Raw genomic sequence first — 24,670 nt, 5'->3', positions numbered from 1 at the left:
TGCTTTTGTATCTTTCCGATGTTAGATTTTGCTTTGTCAGAGAGTATGATGACAGCTCTTCCTTTCTAGATTCACTTGATGCAAATTTTTTCCCATCCCTTCAGTATGATTTTGTTTTTTAAATGTGGTTCTTTTAAGCAACACATTATAGGGCTTTATTTTCTTAGCCAATTTTTTTTTTCATTTTATGGAATAGGTTAATTCGTTCACATTTAAAATTTGGTTAGGTTTATATTTTCTCCATTTTTCTCTAATATTGGCTTTTTTAAGTTATTTTTCCCTCTTGTGCAATAAATGCAGTACTATATTTATCTTCTTTTTTTAAGAAAGCCTTTTCCCACAGGCTCATTTCTCTGACCCCTGACCTTTGACCCCTTTCTCTTATTACCCCCTTTCTGGTTTTGCTTATTAGTTCCCTTTTTCATCTGATTTTATCTGGTCCTATAATTTTCTTGGTTTGTTTTATCCCTTCTCAGTCAAATAGATTCCTATTTCCTTTCCTCCCTTTCAAGTAGTCCTATTCATTATTTTTATAAATTTCAAATATGGAGGTCATATTTCCTTCTATTATTAGTGTTTTCCCTGTCAATTCATTTGTTAATATTCCATGTCTTGAGTTTTCTTCTTTCTGAGATCTTTGATAAATTCTGTCTTTTTCTTCTTCATGATTTTCCCTTAATTACTTCCTGAATCTTGAACTTTTTGATGGTGGTTTCTTTGGAGGCAAGAGAAAGCATCTCAGCCTTCCCTTATGTTGGGCAGTTTATGCTTCACCAGACTAGGTTTCTTCCTCAAATGATTTTTGGATGGCCAGAACTAGTCCCAACTAGATACTCTCCCAAAGGCTTCATGAAGTGTTACAGAGTTCCCTCAGTGCTCAACCCCACAACACATACATACACAGTGTCTTGTCCTTGTCAATTTTGGAGAGGCCTGAAAGGTTGGAGGGATCAGAGAAAATATCTAATTTTTCATTTTATTTCTCTTGTGACCTAAAAATCCATTTTTCATTTTACTGCCCTCCAATCCCTTCTTTAAAAAGGAGAACTGGGGAGGGAGAAAAAAGAACAAGTTTCACACCTACTGATCTTGGTGTTCTGTCTCTCATTCTCTGCCCTAGCACGAAAAGTTCCGAGCTTTGTCACACTGGCATCATAGAATTTTCTATCCTGGCACCATTTCTACTGCTTTGTTGTCTGTCCTAGAAGACAGTTAAGAGTTCTACAGCCCTGGCACTGGAAAGGTATGGCACCAATCTGGTTTTTTTCTTCCTGAATGTCTACACTCACACTGGGCATCTGTCATAGCCCTGGCAAACTTCCATAGCCTGAACTCAGGGTCTCCATAGTGCCTGGAAAAAAGGAAGGGGCCTGGGATATGGAAGTAGGTTTTATTGTAAGTCTATTAGGTCCTTGGAACTGCTAGTGCAGCCTCATTGCAGGTAGCATGGAAGATGGAGGAGGAGTCCTGAGTAAGCCCAGAATCAGTGAGGGTGAGTTCATAAGTTTTTGCAGGATTTTTTTTTTATCTTTTGCATTCAGAGGATCATAGACCATGGAAGATAATGAAAACTGTTTCATTTTAGGCACACTATTTCAATTTTGGAGAGGCCTGAAAGGTTGGAGGGATCAGAGAAAATATCTAATTTTTCATTTTATTTCTCTTGTGACCTAAAAATCCATTTTTCATTTTACTGCCCTCCAATCCCTTCTTTAAAAAGGAGAACTGGGGAGGGAGAAAAAAGAACAAGTTTCACACCTACTGATCTGGGTTTAATGAAACCTGATTCCACTCTCCAGCCCATTTGGTTTTGCCCTCATCCAGACTAGCAGTCTCCTCAACTTGAAAAGACAATTACTCTTGCAGTACTTTTAACTGATGAATCCTAGCCAAGAGCACCATTTCAAGAAGTGCCCAGGCAATGTACACTTAGTCTATTCCAGGACTTATTCTAGATTGTCCAGAATTTTCCATTTCTTTCTAGTAACTGACCCAAACTATATCTCCTACCTTCCTAGCTCCCTTTTTTAAATTGTCTTCTACACTTAGAATGTAAGCTCTTATTCTTTTTTTGACTTGTACTTACATTCTTAGTACTTAACACATTGTACATAGTAAACACTAAATAAAGCTCTGTCTAACCTAGGCAGCTATCATTTTAACTGTTCTTTTATTAACCAATGCTGGATTTTGTCTGTTATGTCCAATTCTTTGTGGCCCCATAGACTAACTATCCATGGAATTTTCTTGATAAAGAAATTGGAGAGGTTTGCCATTTACTTCTCCATTTTAAAGTAGGAATTAAGTGAATTGCCCAGGGTCACACAACTACTAATGTCTGGGGTCACATTTGAACTACTTCACTGCCTACCCTTGTTATTCAGTAATTTTTGTCTTTCTAACTTGTTGGGAACTATTTTGGGGTTTTCTTGGCAAAAATACTAGAATTGGCTTTCCATTTCCTTTTCCAGTTCATTTTACAGATCCCTTATTTGTCCCTTTCCTTGTTCTTTTATGTTTCCTGTTGAGTTTGTTGTATTTTTACACCAAACTCTTTGTGTATGTGCTTCTGTATGCATGTAGTTCATGCTTTGACAATTTCAGATGAAAGGTTCAAGTGATTTCCTCTCCTTATAATCTCCTAGACCTTATTTGTCCAATCTTCTTGTACAACATGTTTATATGACATAGTAACTTTCTGTCATTCTTCTCGTTGAATGAACTCTTCTTGATTTTCTTTTTTCTTAAGGTCATTAAACATAGCAAGACTACACTCTTATTTAACTTCATTATTCTTCACAAAATTATGATTCAGAGGGGAAATGGATGAGGAATATGTTTCTTTTCTTCCTATTAGAACACAAACATTTGATCATTGCCTATTCCCTTTTAATTGTCCACATTTACTTATATACTAATATATTTATTATCTCTTTGGGTCTATTGATTCTTGCATTTGCATTTCAAAGTTTCAACTCAATTTTGTTTTTTGTTTTTTTTTTGTTTTTATCAGGAATGCTTTGAAATCCTCTTTTTAATTAGAAGTCTGTTTTGCTCCTCTAGGATCTTACTCAGCTTTTCTGGGTAAGTGATTCTTCATTGTAAGCCTAATTTTTGCCATTGCCTGTTGGAATAATTTTGTTCCAAGCTCTCCTCTTATTTTACAGTTAGGAGCCAAATCTTGTATAATACTGATTTTGTGGCTTCTTGGTATTTTACCTTTGCTTTCTTACTAATTGTAGTACTTTTTTCTTACATAGAAGCTGCAGGTTTTAGCCGTGATATTCCTGGGAGTTTATTTCAGCGGGGTAGCTGGGTTGCTCAGTGGTTTGAGAGCCAGGCCTAGAGACATGAGATCCTGGGTTCAAATCTGACCTTATACACTTCCCAGCTGTACGACCCTGGGCAAGTCACTTAACCCCCTTTGCCTAGCCCTTACCACAGAGTTTATTTCAGGAAATGACGATTAGATTTTTTGTTTTCATTTTGCCCTTTGGTTGAAACTAGGCAGTTTCTAGTCATTATTTGATGACATATAGTATCCAAGGTCTCTTTTCCCCCTAGAACTTTTTTTCAAGTCAGTTATTTTTGATAAGAGATTCTTTACATTTTACTTCTATTTTAAATTTTTTTTTACTTTATTCTAATATTTCTTATTTTTACATGAAATAATTAACTTCTGGAATAAATTAAAGTTAATTTTTTGGAAAGCAAATAACTTTCAGGAATCTTGATACTTGGCAAAGCTTTGCAATTATGATTCTTCTTCCAAAGCTTTCCTATAGAATAGCATCAATCTCAAATAGAAATGGATGCCTTTAGGGCTCATCATGACTTGGAAAACCAAAAATTAACATTATCTATATTGTTTTGCATTTTTATTTATTTTATTAAAAATTTTCCGATAACATAATCTGGTTTGGGCCACACTGGGGAATTTTATGGCCTACATCTGTGCTTTAAAGTTCTTATATATTTTTAAATATCATTTTAAACTCTCACTTAATTCCTTACAGGAATTGTGGTAGACATTTTGGCCAAATCATGTTTTTATTTGAAGCTTTTTTAATAACTGTTGTGAAGTAATTGTTTTTTTCTGGATTTATCTTAGGTATCCTTGGCTCCATATTCCTTATCAAAAGTGTCTTTTTTGTTTGTTTCTTCATTCTTCTAGCTTTATTTCCTATATTAGGTATTGGGGTTAGCTTTGGGACACTTCTGGAGACATGGTAGAAGTTTGGTTTGATCCTTATTAGTACTATAAAGGGTCTTGTCATCAATTTCCTCTGACATTGAGGGCCATATTCTTCAAGGTGGCTCAAGTTAGAGAGCTATAAACTTTCAACTTGCCCTATACAAGATCTAGGGTGAAGCTTGATCTTAGTCCTTCTGATCTGAGCATCTAGTCAGTCATCTGACCCCATATTGGGTCAGACAACACAACTGTGTGCTTTCCCCTGTTTGGAACTCCATGACAGAGCTGTTAAACCTAGACTACGTGAGCTGATTAGAAAATCTTTCAAGTCCACAGTCACAGAACTTCAGGGCTCATCTCTGGCCTATGATTTCTGACCCCTAGTTATTTAGATATAGGCTAGAGTCCAAATCTATGGAATTAATCTAAATCCTATTCTAGTGTCAGAGAAACAGAGAAGTAAACTTGTTCCTAACCTACATTTCCCACTCAGCCTTATAGCCAGCAGTACTAGCCTTCCTTTGACCCTGCTGTGGTCCTCCCTCCTTTCCCCAATATCAAAAAACCACAGGCTCTAACCTCAGGTAATGTTGGAAGGGTCCAATAGTCTGCTCAGAATCAAAGCAACATAACTGCCAGATCACATCTCGTCTTCTTCCCTATTCTATTATATAGCTGGAAATTCTAGCCTAATTCAAATGCTAGAAAACTCTCCTCCTCAGTGTCAATGGGCTTCTGTCTCTCTGTATTGATCTGGGAAGGAAAATGAACTAGTATTATTCCTCCTTAGATGTCCCAATTACATTCACTCAATTGTGAGATTGGTTTTTATCATGTTTGGAGTAGTTGTGAGAGAGCCAGGGCATACTGCTTCCAGGATACACTGCTTCTCTCTTATCTATTGTTTTTGCTAGCTTTCAGGAAGTCTACTTGTCAGTTATGCTATACTTGAGATTCCTTTTATGGTGTTGAATTAAATGACCACTAAAATCTCTCTAAACTTTCATGTTCTTTATAATCCTGCATAACTCAGTAATACTTGCAAGTATGATTTTAATCTTTTAATATTGCTATCAGTGTAGACATTTTTGTCCTCCCAGGAGACATATTTGTTACCTGGACTAACTCTTGGAAAGATTATTAATCATTTATCTGACACAATATAAAAAATTTTATTAAATAGGTTTGTGTATGCAAGTGGTTTCATAAGTGTCCTAGAAATCATTTTTCTTCACTTTTGATTTATCTCTTCACTCCTACCTAAAACAAGAAAATCATGAGAAGGAAAATATCAGATAAGGAAACTCATGTTATTATTCTTTGACATAATTTCCTTATAGTTTGCCTAGCATGTTAAAAAAGATCATTCTGGCTTCTGACCTATCATCCAAGCTTGATTATCAATTGTAAACAAGAAGAAAAAAGCTCCTATAGAATTTGATCTCTGAAGATATTTGTATAAATACATTATGAAATGCAAATAGCTTACTTAGAACTAATTTCCTAATCTATGTTCTAAATTAAAATGTTGCATCTTAATTACCTAAAATCAGAGCCCACCTGTCTTCATTCTTTTCATAAGTATGCTTGAATCAAGGGTATATTTTATATGGAGGGTGTCAATTTGTATCTTTTTCTGATATAATCATTAATTAGGAATTACTTGGATTTTTATACACAAAATATATTTGCAGTAAAATAAACAACATAATCACGAAACAAATTTTTTTTAATCTTACACTGCTTCTGGCCTCATTATGCAGGTAGATTTAAAACAGTGGCATCTCTTGTCGTCATATTTTATTCCCAGACTAATCCCCAGCAACTGTGCAATAATAACAGAAAATGCCTCCACAGTTATTCCTTTGGGATACTAATATTAAAAAAGAAAAATAGAAAATTGTTACCAAAAAGCTTATTGAAATATGGAAGCAAATTAAATTACCAAAAATATCAATTTTTCTTATTATTGCTGTAACAAACATTTAAAATAAAAAGGGAGATTACTGGATATCTGATCACTTGTTCTTAAGATTTACCCAAAATTGGCAAAGCCTAATTGCCCTTTATGTGCATATCAAAGTTATAACTAGTTATCAGGATTTTAACTTTAGCACAGCTTGAACATTTGGCTTAATTCTAGGATGAGTAGTGTGGTAGAGGCATGGAGAGAGAGAGAGGATTTGTAAGCTAAGATGCAAGAAACAAGCTGGGGACCTGACCTGCCTGTCAATCAAGAAGAAGGTTCCAAACGGAATGTTCCCAGGAGAGACAGTTGGGGGAGCCGGACCAGAGTTGAGGAATTGGGACCTTGGGGTTCACTCTCTCACTGGGGGATTATTGAACTGAGGAGGTTTGACTTTTGGGGCTCTCTGATCAAGGGGAACCCTCTGCTCTCTCTGAGATTTGATGGACCAAGAGTTGGAGGAAAGCCAAGTTGAAGGAGAAACTTTTCCTGGTGGCTTTGTGAAGAAAGAAGATTATCACTATTGTCTTCCATCTCTGTCTCTCTGTCACAGATTGTGACAATATTGATTATTTCCATAACTCTCCTAAATTCTCCTTGTAATTTACGGAAACCTTCATCCCTCCTACCTCAATTTCCATCCTGTTATCACAATAAACCCCTTACCTGAGAAAGAAAACTAGAGTATTTTATAGTCTACTCAGGGGGGAGGGAGGAAGCCAAAAGGCTTCCAGAAGTGGGCAGTTAAGGGAGGGAGTGAAGGAGGAAGAGGGTAGGAAATAGATTGATCCATCAGCCATCAGTAGATATCAGTAGGCAAACCCCAGAGCATTCCCCAGTGTCTATCTAGAGCAATCCCCTGTGGACATATCCCTGTGGCAGTATCTCTCTCTATCTCTGTAGCAAGTGTCCTATAGCAGCAGTGCTCTCTAGTCACAAGTCAGAGCATCCAGTCATTGCCACAAGTAATAGTATCACACAGATTACCTATTTCTATTTCAGTAGTATAAATACATAAAATGAATATATGAATACAAACTATGTTTACCTTTGGCTCTTTGAAGACACAATCTTCTCCTTACATTAATTGGGGTGGGGGAGTTTTTAGGTCAAAAGTAGTTAGTCATATGGTTTCCCTTGTCTATTATTAAGCCCAAACTGAGAGATGAAAGGAATAATTTTCTTTGTGAATTAGTGATTTAGAGAAGCTATCCTTCCTTAAGTATGCTTCTTAAAATCTCTCATTTCCTTCAAATCTCAGGAAGGAATCTACTATCTACCTGAAGCCTTTCTTCATTATCCTAAATCTTCTTCCCTAAAAACAACTTGTATTAATTTTCTATATAAGGATATGTACAGGACCAATGATTTCATTGACTACAGAGAACTCTAAGGTAAGAAAATTTCCTCAATCAATTAAAGTTAGGATCTTCTTTAGACTAGCTTTAGAGAGTGACCTAGAACACTGAGAAGTTCTTACATATTTACATAGGGATTGAATATAGGTCTTCATTGGCTCCAAAGTCAATTTTCTATCCATTGTGCCATGTTGTCTCTTAGTATAGATTTATTTAAGTTTGGAAGGTGTCAAGTTATTTAGAAAGAGGAGGAGGTAGAAAAATTTACTGGAAGACTAATTTATCTCAACATATAAGGTTTTTATACTTCATTTTCTTCATCTCAAAAATAAGTTATACTTCTTAGCTTCTTTTCAATTCTAAAGGTATTATACTATGACTTTTGAATGTTTGACTACTTTGGGTCAAGACAATTGAGTTTATAGAATCAGAATCAGAGTAAGATAGGACCCTAAAGATCATTTAGTCCAAAAAAATGATTCAAAGCACAAATCCCTTAAATAATCATCTAGATTCCATTTGAAGTTACAAGTTACCAAAGAACTAATACAAAAATAATAATTTTCTCTATTTAAACATTCCTCAAAAGAAAATAAAAATTCTAGTCTTGACACCCAAGTCGACACCATATTCAAGACATACTTCCCAGGGCAATTTATTTTTATATCCTTATTGTTTAGGAAATTCTTCTTCTTTTTTGGCTTGATAATTAACTCCCTAAAACTGAAATTTAATCATTTAAAGAAATAGGTACAGAAGAAAATTATTTGTAGCTGAGCTTATATAATGGCAATAAACTAGGAAATGAAGGAGTGCCCCTAGATTGGGCAGTGGCTGAACAAATTGTGGTATCTGATGGTAATGGAATATTATTGTGCTGAAAGGAATGATGAATTGGAGGAATTCTGTGCGAACTGTAACGACCCCCAGGAATTGATGCAGAATGAAAGGAGCAGAACCAGGAGAACACTGTACACAGAGATTGATACATTATGGCACAATAGAATATAATAGACTTTTCTACTAGCAGCAAAGCAATGATCCAGGACTTATGAGAAAAAATGCTATCCACATCCAGAGAAAGAACTATGGGAGTAAAAATGCAGAAGGAAAACATATATGGATCACGTGGTTCGATGGGAATTTTGGCATTAAAAGATCACTCTACTGCAAATATGAATAACATGGAAATGTGTTTTGAACAATGATACATGTATAACCCAGTGGAAACTGCTTGTCAGCTCCAGAAGTGGGGAGAAAAAAAAGGGGGAGAATATGGACCATGTAACCATGGAAAAATATTTTAAATAAATTAATTTTAAAAATAGATATAGACACAAACCTCTAATTGAAATACTGAAGCTAACAAAGGATTCTGGAAAAATTTCAGGCTTCCAAAAGTGGTTCAAAACTATGTGGAAAACTGGAATTATATTCATTTCTTTTCCCCATAATGCAGATGTTCATTATGTGTGAGCTTCTGAAAATGTTTTTGGTCTTGTCAAAATGATTTTCAGGTAACTTAAGTACCTGAAAGTTTGACTAAAGAATCTTATGTACAAGAAAGATTTTGGGGGGGATTTGATTACTGTCAGGGATTAACAGGTTTATCATAGCTGTTGTGTTGTTTAGAAGTACCTTAGAACATCAGGATTAGCCTGATAAGGTTATATACATGCCTTGGAAATTCTGCACAAGAATATTTCAAACTGCTTTAAGAGGTTATCATTCCCTGAGATAATAGTAAGACAAAATAATAAGGTTATCTTCTTCTATGTTATCAAAGTTATACCTGGTTTAAATTCCAAGTGGCTGACAAATATCTGTTACTAGGCAGAATTCTCTATTTTGTTGCGCAATCCCAGAGATCCCCTCCCCTCTTCCTTGCAATAATATAAAATATGTAATCTCTCCACCACCACCACCCACATGTGATTGAATTCTCTCTTTAAAAGGAAATAAATTTGCTGAGCACATCATGGCTTTTTGGCTTTTTTAGGGTTCCTGTGGCCCTTTTGTTATCAGGGCTGTATGATAATTGTCCTCTTTGGTTTTTAAAGGTTAACAGTATTGGTGACAGCACAGTAGGATCAGAAAGAGGGAGTTATTCCTGCTCTTTGGAATTCAGGTGAGGTAGAGTACCAACAGACAACTTTGTCTTAACTCAATTTGGGTTCATGCAGGTAACAGTGAGTGATCTGTCTCTTTTCTGATATTGAATCTTGAAGCTCTTTTTTTGTAGAGCTACCTTTTTCTTTTTAACGTGAAAGGGAATTCTTTATTCTCTTTGTCTATTTTGAGTTAACACTTACTTAGCCCCTACTTAACTCCTACTTAACATTTTGTTAACCAACAAGTAAGAGAATTCCCAAAGCCATCAAGTAAGAGAATTCACAAGTAACTTACTTAGAAAAGTAAGAGAATTCACAAGTCACCTACTTACAGAGCTCCACCTCTTTAACCCAATCAATCAGAAACTTGTTAATACTTTGAAAAGAGTTGACACCTTCAAAGGGTGAGAAGTAGATCCCACAGACACTATATCTCCCTAGGCAGTGCTAGGCAATTTGGAAATTGTGGTTGGCCCCTGTGAAGAGGAAAAGGGACATGACATGACTATAAAAAGTCCTGAACTTCTTCAGCTTGAATCTTCAGCTTGGAGGATTTTGGCCTGGGATTGCAGCTTGGGTAAATGAGTAGCTGGCCTTCCTTTTCTGGATTCTAGAGAGATTAGTTCCAAAGAAGCCTTCCCCTCTTGGAGGAGGCTGCATAGGTGGAATTCTGGGTTCTCTGGTCAAGGGTTAACAAGCCTTGCCTGGCTAAATCGAGCACTGGAGCAATATTTAGTATGGTAGGTAGACATCTTCTCTACCCTCTTTTTTTTCCACTTTCAGTCTTTCCAACTCTTTGTAAATAAAGCTACTAAAAGTTATTTTGGCTTGAGCTATAATATTTTTAAATTGGCAACCACAATATTAATTTAGAATTCTCACATATTTTATTCAAATCCTTAATTTAATTTCTTATATAAGAGATTGAATTCCAAACTGAAAAGAGGTTTTTGTCCATCCCTTCGTGAGAAAAATCTTAGCTTATTTCTTTGGTCATTTCCCTTTAGTATGGGAAATTAGATTAGCAATAAAAAGTTGACACAGGAACATGGTAGCAGGGCTTATGTATTTACTTTATAGAGTTTCAGGAGATTTTATTAGGAGTTGTCAGTAGGCAAGAGAACTCTGTTGTTTTTCTAAAGGATCTTTTAATTTTAATGAGAGGTGATAAAAATAACCCTTATGACTGATACCTAAAAGGTGGTGGGATCTTTGATCAGGATGAAATTGTTTAAAAACAAAGGCAGCAGGGGAAACTAGGAGGCTAAATGAATTGAGAGCCAGGCCTAGAGACAGGAGATCTTGGGTTCAAATCTGACTTCAGAAATAACCTAGCTATATGATTCCTGGTCAAGTCACTTGATCCCAATTGCCTAGTCCTTACTACTTTTCTGCCATGGAACCAATACACAGTATTACTTCTAAGACAGAAGGCTTTAAAAACAAAAACAAAGCTGGCTTTAAATTAAACTCTATGGATGGAATGCTTTTCTTCTCTTTATTCGTATTTGCATGAGTTATAGGAGAATGTTAACTGCTTTATGTCTCTGTTTGTGAATCCATGTTTTGGTCTGTATTCAGAAGATTGGGTATACAAATAAGGATTTTAGAAAGATCTCTGTTTTGTGACCCATTTTTATAATTCTTTGTCTCTCCATCCTTTCATTACTAAATGATGAGAATCTTTTGGAAGAAAAAATAAAAAAGCAAGATAAAAGGGTAAAAACAACTTAGAGTGTAGTAAACTAATTAGGGGCCATGAAATTATGAGCACTTATATTATGGTCTTAAATGGTTCATTCAAAAATTATATAATGAATTTTGAATTGATATTCCTAAAACTTAAATTTAACAGAAATCAAGGGAGGTGGAGCCAAAATGGCAGAATAGCAGCAGTAGAGAAAGCAAGAATCTCTCTTGGGAATCTTCTCAAACCAACCTTAAAATAGCATCTCAAAACAAATTTTAGAGTGACTGAAGCAACAAGGGAATGGAGTAAAGTAATCTCCTGAAGAAAACAACTTGAAAGAGAGTGTTTATTTCACAGGGGTGAAAGAGGAGCCCAAAGTAAAACAGTGCACAAAGAAGTACAAGCCTCCCACTCCCTACCTATTGCTCCAGGTTCCAAACTCGGCTACAAGCCAACTTTGAGACCTTGAGAATATGCCTAATCCAAGAGCAGAACATCCCACACCCACCTCTTAAAGTTCCAAACCCTAAAGCAATGATGATGCACCTATGGAACATGTGCCAGAGATGGTAAGCAGAGAGCTCTCTTTGGCAAGCAGAGTTTGTTACCAGAAAGGCAGAGGGACTTGGCCAAAGCTGTTTCCCTCTCCCTCTCCACTGTGTCTGACAATATTTTTTCATCTCCCCTACCCCTCTGCTCAGCAGCCAATGGGGGTATGTTCTCCCTCCCCTGTGTGTGTGTGTATGTGTTTGTGTGTGTATGTGTGTGTGTGTGTGTGTGCCTGGCACTCAATGGGGGGACAGGGAATGGCACAAGGTCTCTGAGGGGGTGGGGTGGGGCCAAGTACTCTATTTCCAAAAGGTTTGCCATCACTGCCCTAGAACAAGCCTACAGTGAGGCCCCAAACCCTAGTGTAAAGAAGTCCCTAGCATCTGGCCTGGTCAAACTCACAACAAGATCCATTGTATAGAAATCCAGTGTGCCATGCTGGTATAAGCCCAGAGTGACTCTGAGCCTCTGCCAAAGCTGGCAATGAAGGCCCAAACCCTACAACAATACCAGCTCAAGCCAATCTGGATCCTAGGTGGTGCTAACATAAGGAGAGGTCCAGAGCTCTGCCCAAACTGGCAAAAAATGCCCCAAGCCCCAGGACAAGGCAATCTGCAGCATGCCCCTGTTGGGGTAGGGCAAGGGTGAGACTCAGAGCCCCTGCCTAAGACTGTAGTAAAGCCCCAAGATCAGCACAAAGGAACTCTGAGTCCTACAAAACAAAGAGATTGAATCAACAGTGAGAGGTGGCTTCCAGAGCTTGTCAGCCCACATTGTAATAACTGAAATTTGCAGAAAACCAGGACTAGATATGAGAGTAGCAGCAAGGAAAAACTGGAGTTTAACCAAGTGTCCCTTCTACTCTGAAAACAGAGCCCACTTTAAGACAAAAGTCAAAAACAATAAAGTTGGGAGAATGAGGAAACAGCAAAAGAAACACTTAACCAGAGAAAATTTTGATGGGGACAAAGAAGAGCAAAAGCACGACTCAGTAGGGAAAAATGAGATCAAAATAGTCACATGCAAAGTTTCCCAAAAAAATAGGAATTGGCCATATGCTCTATAAAAGCTCAAAAATGAATTTAAAAATCAAACAAGATAGGCAGAAGGGAAGTGGGGAAAAGAAATTAAAGTAATGCAAAAAGAAAATAACAGTTTAAAAAACAGAATTGGCCAAATGGAAAAAGAAGCACAAAAATCCAATTTAAAAAAAGTTCCATAACAAGTAGAACTGACCAAATGGAAAATGAGGTTCAAAAGTAGATGGCAAAATTCAGTTTTAAAAATTAGAATTCAGCAAAGAGAAGTTAATAACTTCATAAGACATCCAGAAACAGTAAAATGAAATCAAAAGAATGAAAAAATAGAAGAAAATATGAAATAGTTCATTGAAAAAAAAAACACTTAGGAAATTGATCCAGGAGAGTCAATCTAAAAAGAGATAGACTACCTGAAAGACATGATCCAAAAAACCCTAGACATTATAATATTAGAAAGTATCAAAGAAAACTGCTCTGATATTCTCGAACAAGAGTTTAAAATAGATATTGAAAGAATCCATCAATTATCTCCTGTAATAAATCCCCTACTGACAACACCCAGTAAGATTATAGCCAAATTAAAGAGCTCCCAAGAAAAGGGGAAATACTATAAGCAGTCAGAAAGAAACAATTCAAATACCATTGAGACATAGTCAAAAATTTACATAGCTTTTAGCAACTTCTACATTAAAGTATCAAAAGGCTTGGAATAAAATACTTTGGAAGGCAAAGGAACTAGGTTTACAACCAAGAATTACATATCCGGCAAAAATAAGTATATTTTTTCAGGAGGAAAAAATGCTCATTTAATAAAATAAAAGATTTCCAAACATTCCTGATGAAAAGACCAGATCTAAACAGAAACTTTGATGTCCCAACACAGGATTCCACATGAAGCATAAAAAGGTAAACAAGAAAGAGACAATTAAAAGGAGTCAATAAGACCAAATTGTTTATATTCCGACATGGAAAATAACATTTGTACCTCAAATGTTTTTATTGGCTGAGCAGTTAGAAGGCGTATACATAGACAAAGAGTATGAGGGAAAAAACTGTTTAGGATGAAACAATATGCAAAAAAAATCAAGGAGTGGAAAAGAAGATTGCAGAGAGAAAAGGAAAGAGAGAGGTAAAATAGGGTAAATTATATCACATAAACAAGCAAAAAAATACAATTGAGGTGAGGATAAGGAAAGTGACAGTCAGTGCTTAAACTTTATTCTCATGGGAATTGGCTCAAAGAGGGTATAGTAACCAGGGTATGGAAGCCTTTTTTACCCTTTGGAGAAGTAAGAAGGGAATAAGAAGAGGGGATTGAGGTCAGAATAATATAAGGGAAGGGTAATTTGTGTGTGGGGGTGATTGAAAGCAAAATACTTGTGAGGAGTAACAGAGTAAAAGAAGAGAGAAAATACAGGATAAAAAGAGGAAAAAAAATTGAAGAATACATCTGGGAATCATAACTGTGAACATAAATGGAATGAATTTATCCAATAAACAGAGGCATATAGCAGAGTGAATTAAAAACCAGAACCCATACAATGGAAGAGCAAAAAAGCAAAGATTCCTTCGAGCTTAAATTCCTGCCCTTAAAAAAACCAGAATCCTACAATATGTTGTTTACAAGAAACATATTTGAGGCCAATAGATACACACAGAGTAAAGATAAGGAAATGGAGCAGAATCTATTGGACTTCACCTGAGGTACATAAAACAGGAGTAGCCATAACAATCTCAGACAAAGCTAAATCAAAAATAGACCTAATTAAAAGAGATAAGGAAGGAAATGACATCTTTCTAAAAAGTATTATAGACAAGTAATCAATATTTAAAATATATGCAGCAAACAGTATAGCCTCTAATTTTTTAAAGGAGAAATTAAATGAGCTTCAGGAGAAAATAGACAGAAAAACTTAATTAGTGAAGGACTTCAATCTTCCCCTATCAGAACTAGATAAATTTGACTAAAAAATAAACAAGATCTCTAGAGAAAACTGAATGGGGATAAAAAGAAATATACCTTCTTTTCAGCAGAACAGAGTACATACACAAAAACTGATCATGTATTAAGGTATCACTTCACAACCAAAAACAGAAAAGCAGAAATAATAAAAGCATCCTTTTCAAATCATAATGTAATAAAAAATTAGAATCAATAAGGGTGCATAGAAAGATGAATTAAAAATTAATTGGAAACTAAATCATAGATTTAAAAAAGGTGTGGGTCAAAGAACAATCAATAATTTCATTAAAGAGAATGACAAAGAGGAGACAACATATAAAAATGTATGGCATGCAGCCAAAGCATTAGTTAGTGTAAAATTTATATTTCTGAATATTTATATCAATAAAGTCAAAGGATAAATTAATAAAATTAATAGTAATAAAGGTATTAAACTAATAAATAAAAGTAAGAGTATGTTTTATGAAAAAATAAATATAACAGAGTACTGATTAATTTTATTTTAAAAAGGAAAAAAGAACAGCAAATTATCAGTATCAAAAATGAAAATGATAAATTCACCTCCAATGAAGAGAAATTAAAGCAATCATTGAAAACTATTTTGCACCAAGTATATGACAACAAATCTGGTAATCTAGGTGAAATGGATGAATATTCGTTTACAAAAATGTAAATTTCCCAGATTAGCAAAAGATGGAATAGAATACTTAAAGTAACCCCATCTCAGGGGGAAAAAATTGAACAAGCAATCAATGAAATCCCTAGGAAAAAATCCCTACGGGGTCAGATGGATTCACAAGTGAATTCTCTCAAATGTTTAAAGAACCATTAATACCAATACTATATAAACTATTTGGTGAAATAGGCAAAAAAAGGAATCCTATCAAATTATTTTTCTCACAAATATGGTGCTGATACTTAAGCCAGAAAGACTGAAAACAGTGAAAGGACATTACAAACCAATTTCTTTAATGACTATCAATGCAAAAATCTTAAATAAAATACTACCAAAAAGACTACTAAATCACAATGATCATTCACTATGACCAGGTGGGATTTACAAGGCTGGTTTTTAGTATCAGGAAAACAATCAGCATTACTGACTATATCAATAACCAAATTAACAAAAATAACATTGTTATCTCAATGGTTGCATAAAAAGTCTTTGATAAAATACTAAATTCATTCCTATTAAAAAAAACTCTAGAAATCATAATAATAAATGGTCCTTTCCTTAAAATAATAAGTAGCATCCATCTAAAACCATCAGCAAGTATTATCTGCAATGGGGATAAGTTAGAAGCCTTCCCAATAAGATCAGGAGTGAAGCAAGGATGACCACCACTATTATTTAATATTGAACTAGAAATAATAACTTTAATAATAAGAAAAAGAAATTGGAGTGAAAGCCAGAAATGAGGAAACTAAAATATCACTTTTTGCAAAAGATATGATGGTATACTTTGAGAACACTAGAGAATATATTAAAAAAAACTTGTTGAATAATTAATAACTTTAGCAAAGTTGCAGGATACAAAATAAGCCCACATAAATCATTAGCAATTCTATAGATTACCAACAAAGTTCAGTAGCAAGAGGTAGAAAGAGAAATTCCATTTACAATAACTCTAGACAATACAAAATACTTCAGAGTCTATTTGCTAAGATAAAAACAGGAATTATATGAACAAAATTACAAAACACTTTTTACACAAATAAAGTTAGATTTAAACAACTGGAAAAAACATTTAATTGCTCATGGGTGGACAATTCTACCTAAATTACTTATTTATTGTCATTCCCAATCAAATTACCAAAATATTTCATAGAACTAAAAAAATAATAAAATTCATTTGGAGGAACAAAAGATAAAAAATATCAAGGGAATAAATGGAAAAAAATGTGATGGATGTTGATCTAGTAGTATCAGATTTCAAACTGTACTATAAAGCGTTAACCATTAAAAACAATCTAGTAGGGGTGTATAATTGAAAATCTCTTATCCTAAAAAAAGAACTACATTTCCCAGAAGTCCACTAACTTCCTGTCATTATGTACTTCCTGTAGACAGAGGATATTAGTGAGTGGGCAGTCCTCTTGGGCCTCTTTCTTGGGCAAGACAGAATGGTGGCCAGTGGTATGCTAAGCATGGAGATTTTAAAAGGTCTAATCAGCCATTGGCATGTGATCTTTATTTTGTATCCTCTTTATTCCGTGATTTCTAATGATCATTAATAAATCCCTTAAAATATAATATTATTATTATTGAAATCTAATTTTAACTTTTATAGGGGGAAGCTGGGTAGCTCAGTGGATTGAGAACCAGGCATAGAGACAAGAGGTCCTAGGTTCAAATCTGGCCTCAGACACTTCTCAGCTGTGTGACCCTGAGCAAGTCACTTAACCCCTATTGCCTAGCCCTTACCACTCTTCTGCTTTGGAACAAATACACTGTATTGATTCCAAGATGGAAGGTAAGGGATTCAAAATAATTTTTTTAATTAAAAAAAACACTCTAGTACTATTTAAGAAATAGATGGTGGATCAATGGAATAAATTAGACTTTTAGCAACCCTGTGTTTGATCAGCCCAAGGATCCCAGCTTTTGGAATAAGAACTCATTATTTGACAAAATCTTCTGAAAAAAGCAGAAAACAGTATGGCAGAAACTAGGTATAGATCACTATCTCACACACTATACCAAGATAAAGTCAAAATGATTAAATGATTTATACATAAGAGGTGATACTATCAGTAAATTAGGGGAACACAGAATAGTTTACCTATCAGATCTATGGATAAAGGAAGAATTTATGACCATATTATCTATCTATAAAGAGACAGAGGACATTACCAGGTGTAAAATGAATAATTTTTGACTATACTAAATTAAAAAGGTTTTATACAAACAAAATCTCAATGTAGCTAATATTAGAAGGGAAACCAAAAACTGGGAAGAAATTTATGACAAATTTATCCAATTTCTCAAATATATAGAGAACTGAGTAAAATTTATAAGAATAATAGCCATTCCCGAATTGACAAATTGTCAAAAGATATTAATAATATGAATAAGCAGTTTTCAGATAAATCAAAGCTATCAATAATAATATGAAAAATGTTCTAAATCACTCTTGATTAAACAAATGCAAAATAAAACAATTCTGAAGTACCATCTCACATCTATCAAATTGGCTCATATGACAGCAAAAGAAAATAATAAATGTTGGAGGAGATGTGGCAAAATTGGGATACTAATGCATTGTTAGAGTGAACTGGAGGGCAATTTGGAATTATACCCAAAGAGCTATAAAACAATTTGAGTCAGTAATACCACTATTTATATCAGCTCTTTTTGAGGTGGTCAAGAACTGGAAATTGAGGGGATGTCCATTAATTGGCAAATGGCTGAATAAACTGTGGTATAGATTAGTGATGGAATACTATTGTTCTATAAAACATGATAAGCAGGATTATTTCAGAAAAAAAGCTGGAAAGACCTACACGAACTGATGCAGATAGAAATAAGCAGAACAGGGAGAACATTGTCCTCAGTGACAGCAATATTATATGAAGATCAATTGTGAAAATTTGGCTACTCTCAGCAATGCGAAGCTTCAGTTGGATAATTCTGTATGAAATTTTCAATATGGTTGGTACATATGGCAGGAATTATGTTGACTATGTTATCTTATGAGAAGTTTTATCTCTATGGATAAAATTAATGCCTGATATAAGTTTGATAAGGCTTTCTGTTAGATCTGGTGTTTAAGTGGTAAATTCTTTTTAAAATCTGGATTCTTTTAGGGTTTATGGATTATACTGTTATAGCTTTTTTTGTTTGTTTTTAATTTTATTTTTATTCTCATGCAAAACATACTTCCATATTTGTCACTGTTGTAAGAGCACACTCATACAAAACCAAAGCCTCAAAATTAAACCATAAAATACACTGATGTGATAGTATGTTTTGATTTACATCCATCTGACTCCAGCACTGTTATTGCTTTAACTGCCTAAGGAATGAGGTAAAAATTTTCAAACTGTTCATTTGGAAATGTAAAGGATAATATAGTTTTTATCATGAAATGACTTGAATTCTTTGAGATCTCTATCCCAAAAAAACCTTGGAATCATTGATTAGGTATATTTTCAAAGTAATAATAATGATACTTAATGAAGATTTTTTTAATTATGATTGATGAAGTCCAAGCCCTCCTGAGAATTCCCAGATAGATGAATGTTAATGCTTAAGGAGATCTGATCAATTAGGTCCATTATTAAGTGACGAGACTTGGAAAAGCCTGGAAAAATTAAGAAGAGAAGAAAAAAAGGGGAGAAAAATATTGGTAAGTAATGTGTGTAAAAGCTAAAAAAGAAAAACCTTACAGAATTTCCTTTATCTGTAAGCTTATAAGGCTTCTTGAAGCCATTTGTACTCTCAAGGTCATCAGCCCTGTGAAAAATGAGTAATGGAATTTCAAAACAATAAAATTGGATTACTGATCATATATGTTTATTTATAAGTAGAAATAATTTTTAATGATTCATGCTTAGGTCAAGATAAATTTATAACTTAAGAAGAGAAGAAACACAAATGAAATCTCTTATGTCTGTGAATCCTAGTATTTTATTTTTTATTATTTATGTAAGATTAATTGTATTTAGCCCTAAGATTGTCATTTGAGGTAAAAGATTTTGACACTGTAACTGATATCATTTTGAGTTTTGATTTCAGGTGTGGTTGTCTAATGTTAGTAATCCACCGTTTAAGAGAAAAAAGTCCTAAGTTACTCAGAAGGAGTGAGATCCTGAATTCTAACAGGTAGAGGTTTGCATCTGGCTTAAAAGCTGAGTGAACAATCTAAGCATAGTTGAAGGTAGGATCCTCTTGACTCAATTCCCCTTTTTTGTTATTTCCTTTTGAAAAGGAATTTTTCTCACCTGATTAGTCTTAAGTCTGGCTGTGAGGTGAAATTGTTACTGCATGACTGATTGCCAACTATGATTCTCTGCTGTTATAATCATGTCCCTCCCTGCCCCCTTTTTTTTATGACAAATTTCTATAACCAGAGAAAGTGGTTAACGGAAGATATGTGCACAATGCAAATATACAACATGTTACTTTTTCAATCTGAATGTGTAGCCATTCAAAATCCAAAACAACTAAAGAAAAATAGTATTTGGACTTGTCATCTATCTGTCTGTTAATATTTATATAGTCATGTATAAGATTAAGTTTCTGAAATATATTATTCTTTCAGAATGTAAATAATGCTTGTGTAATATTCGTTCTATTTAAATGTGGTTAACAATGGAACATGTTTTTACTAGAGGTAACTCATTTGATAAACATTATTTTATGTATACAATTGGAAATTACTTACATAAATATATATGCACACCACCTCAAGTTTTTGTTTCAACTGAAGCATAATCAGATTCTTGTAAATCAATTGATTTACATAATCATTGAATCTAGGGTTGGAGAAACTTTCTCTACAATTAGTTTTGTTACATATATATATATATATATATATATATATATATATATATATATATATATATATATATATGATTCCTGATAGCATCTATGTTCTTCCCAAAGAGATTGGAATTAATTGGAGTGGAAAGTTTTGAGAAACTGGTTAGATAATCTTGTACGTCAAATGTCAATGATTCTTATGGAGCATGTGCAAACCTAAAATCTCTGAATTTTAAGTGAACTGTGAGTCCCTAATTTACTATTTTCTTGTAGTTCTACTGTTTTTCCTCTTTGGCCAGGGGGCAATCCTCTTTGAGATCTCTCAGTCAAAAGGGGAAAATGTCAAGGTTTAACAGCTTTCTAATGACTTTTGTATTGTTTAGAAGTGCCTTGTAACATTGGGATTAGACTCTCCTGTTGCTGAGCAGAAGTCTATCCCTTATTGAACAATCCTGGACACTCCCTGCCTTCTTTGAAACATGTAACCTCTTCTTCCTCCATTGGCTTGATTATACCCAATTCCTACTTGTGTGTTTGAAATCTCTCTTTTTAAGGAAATAAACAAATTTGCTAAGCACACTGTGGTTCTTTTGGTTCTTCAGAGCCCATGAGGCTCTGATGTTCAAGGATACTGGATAACTGGATCTTTGCTTTTTTAAGAATTAACATTACTCACTGACGATAAAAGACTAATTTTTATTTTGTGAAAATTGAACTTCCCTTTTTTGATTAACAAGAGTTGTATTTATATTCTTTTTATACTTGTTTTGAACATATATAATGGATGTTTATTGGTTGATTACACTGATTGAATTCAGCTGGGTCCTAATTATAAAAAAAGATGAAATATGACACATAGTTCTCAAAGAATATACAATCTAGTAGATGTGTCTAATTAGAATTCTCTCTCCAGGGACTCTTTCCCATCATCCCCATTATATATCGACCTTATGTGCTAATGTAGGGAAGATATACCCTTTGTGTACTCTGTCCTCACTCTCTCCTCCTGGAAACATGGCTGTGGAGGTGGGGGTGATATGAGAGGAAGGAGAATTTTACTCAGGTGTTTTTTACTTGGGTTTTTATTTGTGTTCTTTTTCATTTTCTTCTACTTCAAGTGATTAATTTATAAACCTTATAAAATATAATACTTGGAGTTATTGAATATTAATTTTAATTTTACAGATGGGACAAGAAATAATATAGCTATAACTATATATACAAGTTGGAACTGCTAAGTAAGTGGATAGAGTGCTAGGTCCTAAGTCAGAAAGGTTAATCTTCCTCAATTCAAATCCAGACTTAGACACTTAGTAGTTGTGTGATCTTTTACCTTGTTTGTCTCAGTTCCTCATATATAAAATGGGCTGAAGAAGGAAATGAAAAATTATTCCAGTATCCTTGCTGAGAAAACCTCAAAATGGAGTCACAAAAAGTTGGATAAGACTGAAACAACTGAGCAACAACATATAAAAATTAGATTATGGTAGTTATTTTGTCTCTTATATTGAACAAGATGGTAAAGAATCCAGGTAGGGAGAATATGGCATTTATATAGTGTAATTATTGCAAAAATGTTATTCCTCAAAAAACTGTCATATAGGTATTGCAAATACTATTGTCCACGTTTTACAGATGAGGCTACTGAAGCTCCAAGAGATTTTGCAATTTCTCAATAATTATACAGATAGTATCTGAGTTAGGTCTCCAGCCCAAATCTCTTGACTAAGTACAATGAAGAAACCAAAGTGGCAGTAGATACTTGATAGGTTAAACTCTTCTAGCTAGGTGGCCTCATGGTAGATAAATGAAAGTTTATTGAATGAGGTGACACCTAAACTGCTACTTTAAGGAAGAGGATTTCAAAGATTAGAGATGTAGGGAGAATCCATTCCAGACATGGCAGGAAGTGTACAAAAATGCATGACAGGGAAAGGCAAGACAAGAGGGAAATATAAACACTCCAGCTTAGTTGGAACATAAGTATATGAATAATAATACTGTGAAATAAAGTTGGAAAGGAAGGATATATTAGCATATTAGGGGGAAAGAGTAGTTAAAATGTAGAAGGAAAATAATATTGTATCCTAATGTTCCATTTGACTAAAAGCTATGATCCATTTATTGTAAGGATATTTAGATCTCTACTTTTCATACTCAGCTCTTCTTGATCTAAACTCCAGGAAACATGATGTGCGACCCAGGATAAGCTGATGAAATATCATCATTATATTATTTAACTTAGGTGGAATACTCAACACCTTCCCAACAATATCCCCTCCCCTCCAATTCCTAGCTCTTAAGCTTCCTTTTATATATGTTGTCTTCCCATTGTAAACTCCTTGAGGTCAGAGATTGTCTTTGTGAATTTACAAGTTATCAGTAATACAGAAATGATTTATGATAGTTGGTCCTAATGGCAGGATGATTTCATAGCTTAAGAATAAAAAAAAGCGAAAAGATGCCAGGTGAAATATCTTATATGTGGGTGAGTCCTGGTAAACTTTTATTTTATTTTAAATCCTTATCTTCTGTCTTGGTTCCAAGGCAGAAGTTGTATTGGTTCCAAGGCAGAAGGGTGGTAAGGGCTAGACAACGTGGCTTAAGTGACTTGCCTAGGATCACACAGCTGGGATGTTTCTGAGGCCAGATTTGAGCCCAGGACCTCCCATTTCTAGGTCTGGCTCTCAATCCACTGAGCTACCCAGCTGCCCCCAAAGTTGTTTTTTTTTTTATTACATCTCCATGAGAATACGATTAATTACATTGAGAGACTTCCGGTCAAGATGGCGGCTTAGAAGCAGCAAAAGTTCAGACCTCAGAAACCCTTCCTTACCGATCGCAAACAGAGTGCTCCTAGGCCACCGAAATTCAAGCTGAACAACAGGATAGACCTGGGGAAACCTCCTCCTGGACCTGGATCAAAAGGTACTGCACCCCAAAAGCCAGAACCCTAGATCACTCGGATCTAAGGGGTAGACAGAAAGAAGGTCCCAGGACTCATCCCCCCAACCCAGAGTGCTGAGCCCATGCGCTGGGGCAGCAGTGGGAACCTCAGGGCTCTGAGGACTCACCTTGAAAGCAACCTGAGCCAGTCTCTGGGGCGCCCAACACAGACGGCAGGGAAACATAGAGAGAAGGGGGAAACCGGTAGCCCCCTGGCTGGGTCCTTCCATCTGAGTCTCAAGGGAGGTCCCAGCTTTAGGGCACCAGCTGAACCCAATCCCATCAGGAGCCCTCAGAGCTACTGAAAGGACAGAAAACTCAGGGCTGGCAAAGCGGTTGCTCCGAAGAGCTTACCTTGAAAGTAACCCGGGCCAGTTTCAGGGCATTCAAAACAGACTGTGGAAGAGGAGGTTGCTGCTATTTTTTTCTCCCTTTTTTTGGCTTGGGGATCACTTGACCCACACCACCTGAACCTAATCCCATCAGGAGCCCTCAGAGTTTCTGAAAGAACAAAAACCTCAGAGCTAGTGAAGGGCTTACCTTGAAAACAACCCGGTCCAGTCTCCAGGCATTCAACACAGACTGTGGAGGAGGAGGCTTATTGCATCAGGGCTCATTTGGCCCAAACCAGATGAACCTAATCCCATCAGGAGCCCTCAGAGCCCAGAGAGGCCATGCATCTCCCCCCTTAGAGAGCAGGGTCTTCTGAAAAAACAGAAACCAAGAGGCAAAGTCAAGATGGCAGCCTAGAAGGAGCATAGACCTGGCAGCCTGGCCAGAGCTTTGGAGATCCTCCATATCTGCTCCAGCCATCCAGGAAGTTTAAAATTCAGAGTAAACCCAGCCCAACTAAGCTGAACTCAATCCCATCAAAAGTCTCCAGAACACAGGGAAGCCCAGGCTCCCCATCCATCCGCATCGACTGCTGGACTTTAAGCCATTCAAAAGCCTCCAGAGGACAGGAAAGCTCAAACCCCCAACAACCATCCCCCAGAGATTACACCAAGAAATCCTCTGTTAAAGCTCCAAGAGGGGAGACTGATAGAAGTCCCCAAAAAAACCAAAAAATGAGAGGAACAAGAGCACAGACAAATACGGGGAGGAAAGAAGGGGTGAATTTGAACAAACAACAGAAACAGAAGAAAGAAACTACAATAGACAGCTACTACTCACCAAATGGAACAGAGGGGGAGAGATCAGCAAACGATAAACCAGAAATCCCAGCGAATTGGATACAGGCTGTGGAAGAACTCAAAACACAACTAAGAGAGGCTGAAGACAATTGGGAAAAGAACTTAAAAATTAAGATAAGTCATCTGGAAACAGAGGCACTTGAACTAAAACAAGAAAATAGTGTCCTGAAATCC

The 24,670-nt window shown here is 35.4% G+C and overlaps 1 protein-coding gene and 1 long non-coding RNA gene across 3 annotated transcripts in view; one reads left to right on the top strand and one right to left on the bottom strand.

The window, feature by feature from the left end:
• LOC100032991 (disintegrin and metalloproteinase domain-containing protein 32) overlaps positions 1-24,670 on the bottom strand; it is a 160,120-nt gene that overhangs the window by 75,761 nt on the left and 59,689 nt on the right. For both annotated transcript variants that reach the window (XM_007476380.3, XM_007476383.2), the window contains one exon: positions 5,935-6,068. In XM_007476380.3, the coding sequence (XP_007476442.1) occupies positions 5,935-6,068 (134 nt within the window). The remainder of the gene's footprint in view (positions 1-5,934; positions 6,069-24,670) is intronic.
• The window catches only part of LOC103102005 (uncharacterized), a 72,036-nt gene continuing 54,792 nt past the window's right edge, over positions 7,427-24,670 (top strand). Inside the window, exon 1 of the long non-coding RNA XR_001628355.2 lies at positions 7,427-7,555. This is a non-coding gene — a long non-coding RNA (uncharacterized LOC103102005). The remainder of the gene's footprint in view (positions 7,556-24,670) is intronic.

Source organism: Monodelphis domestica, chromosome 1, assembly GCF_027887165.1.
Source record: "Monodelphis domestica isolate mMonDom1 chromosome 1, mMonDom1.pri, whole genome shotgun sequence".
In the NCBI taxonomy this organism is placed as follows: domain Eukaryota; kingdom Metazoa; phylum Chordata; class Mammalia; order Didelphimorphia; family Didelphidae; genus Monodelphis; species Monodelphis domestica.
The sequence above is the reverse complement of the archived record's forward strand: the minus strand, read 5'-3'. Positions and strand labels throughout refer to the sequence as shown.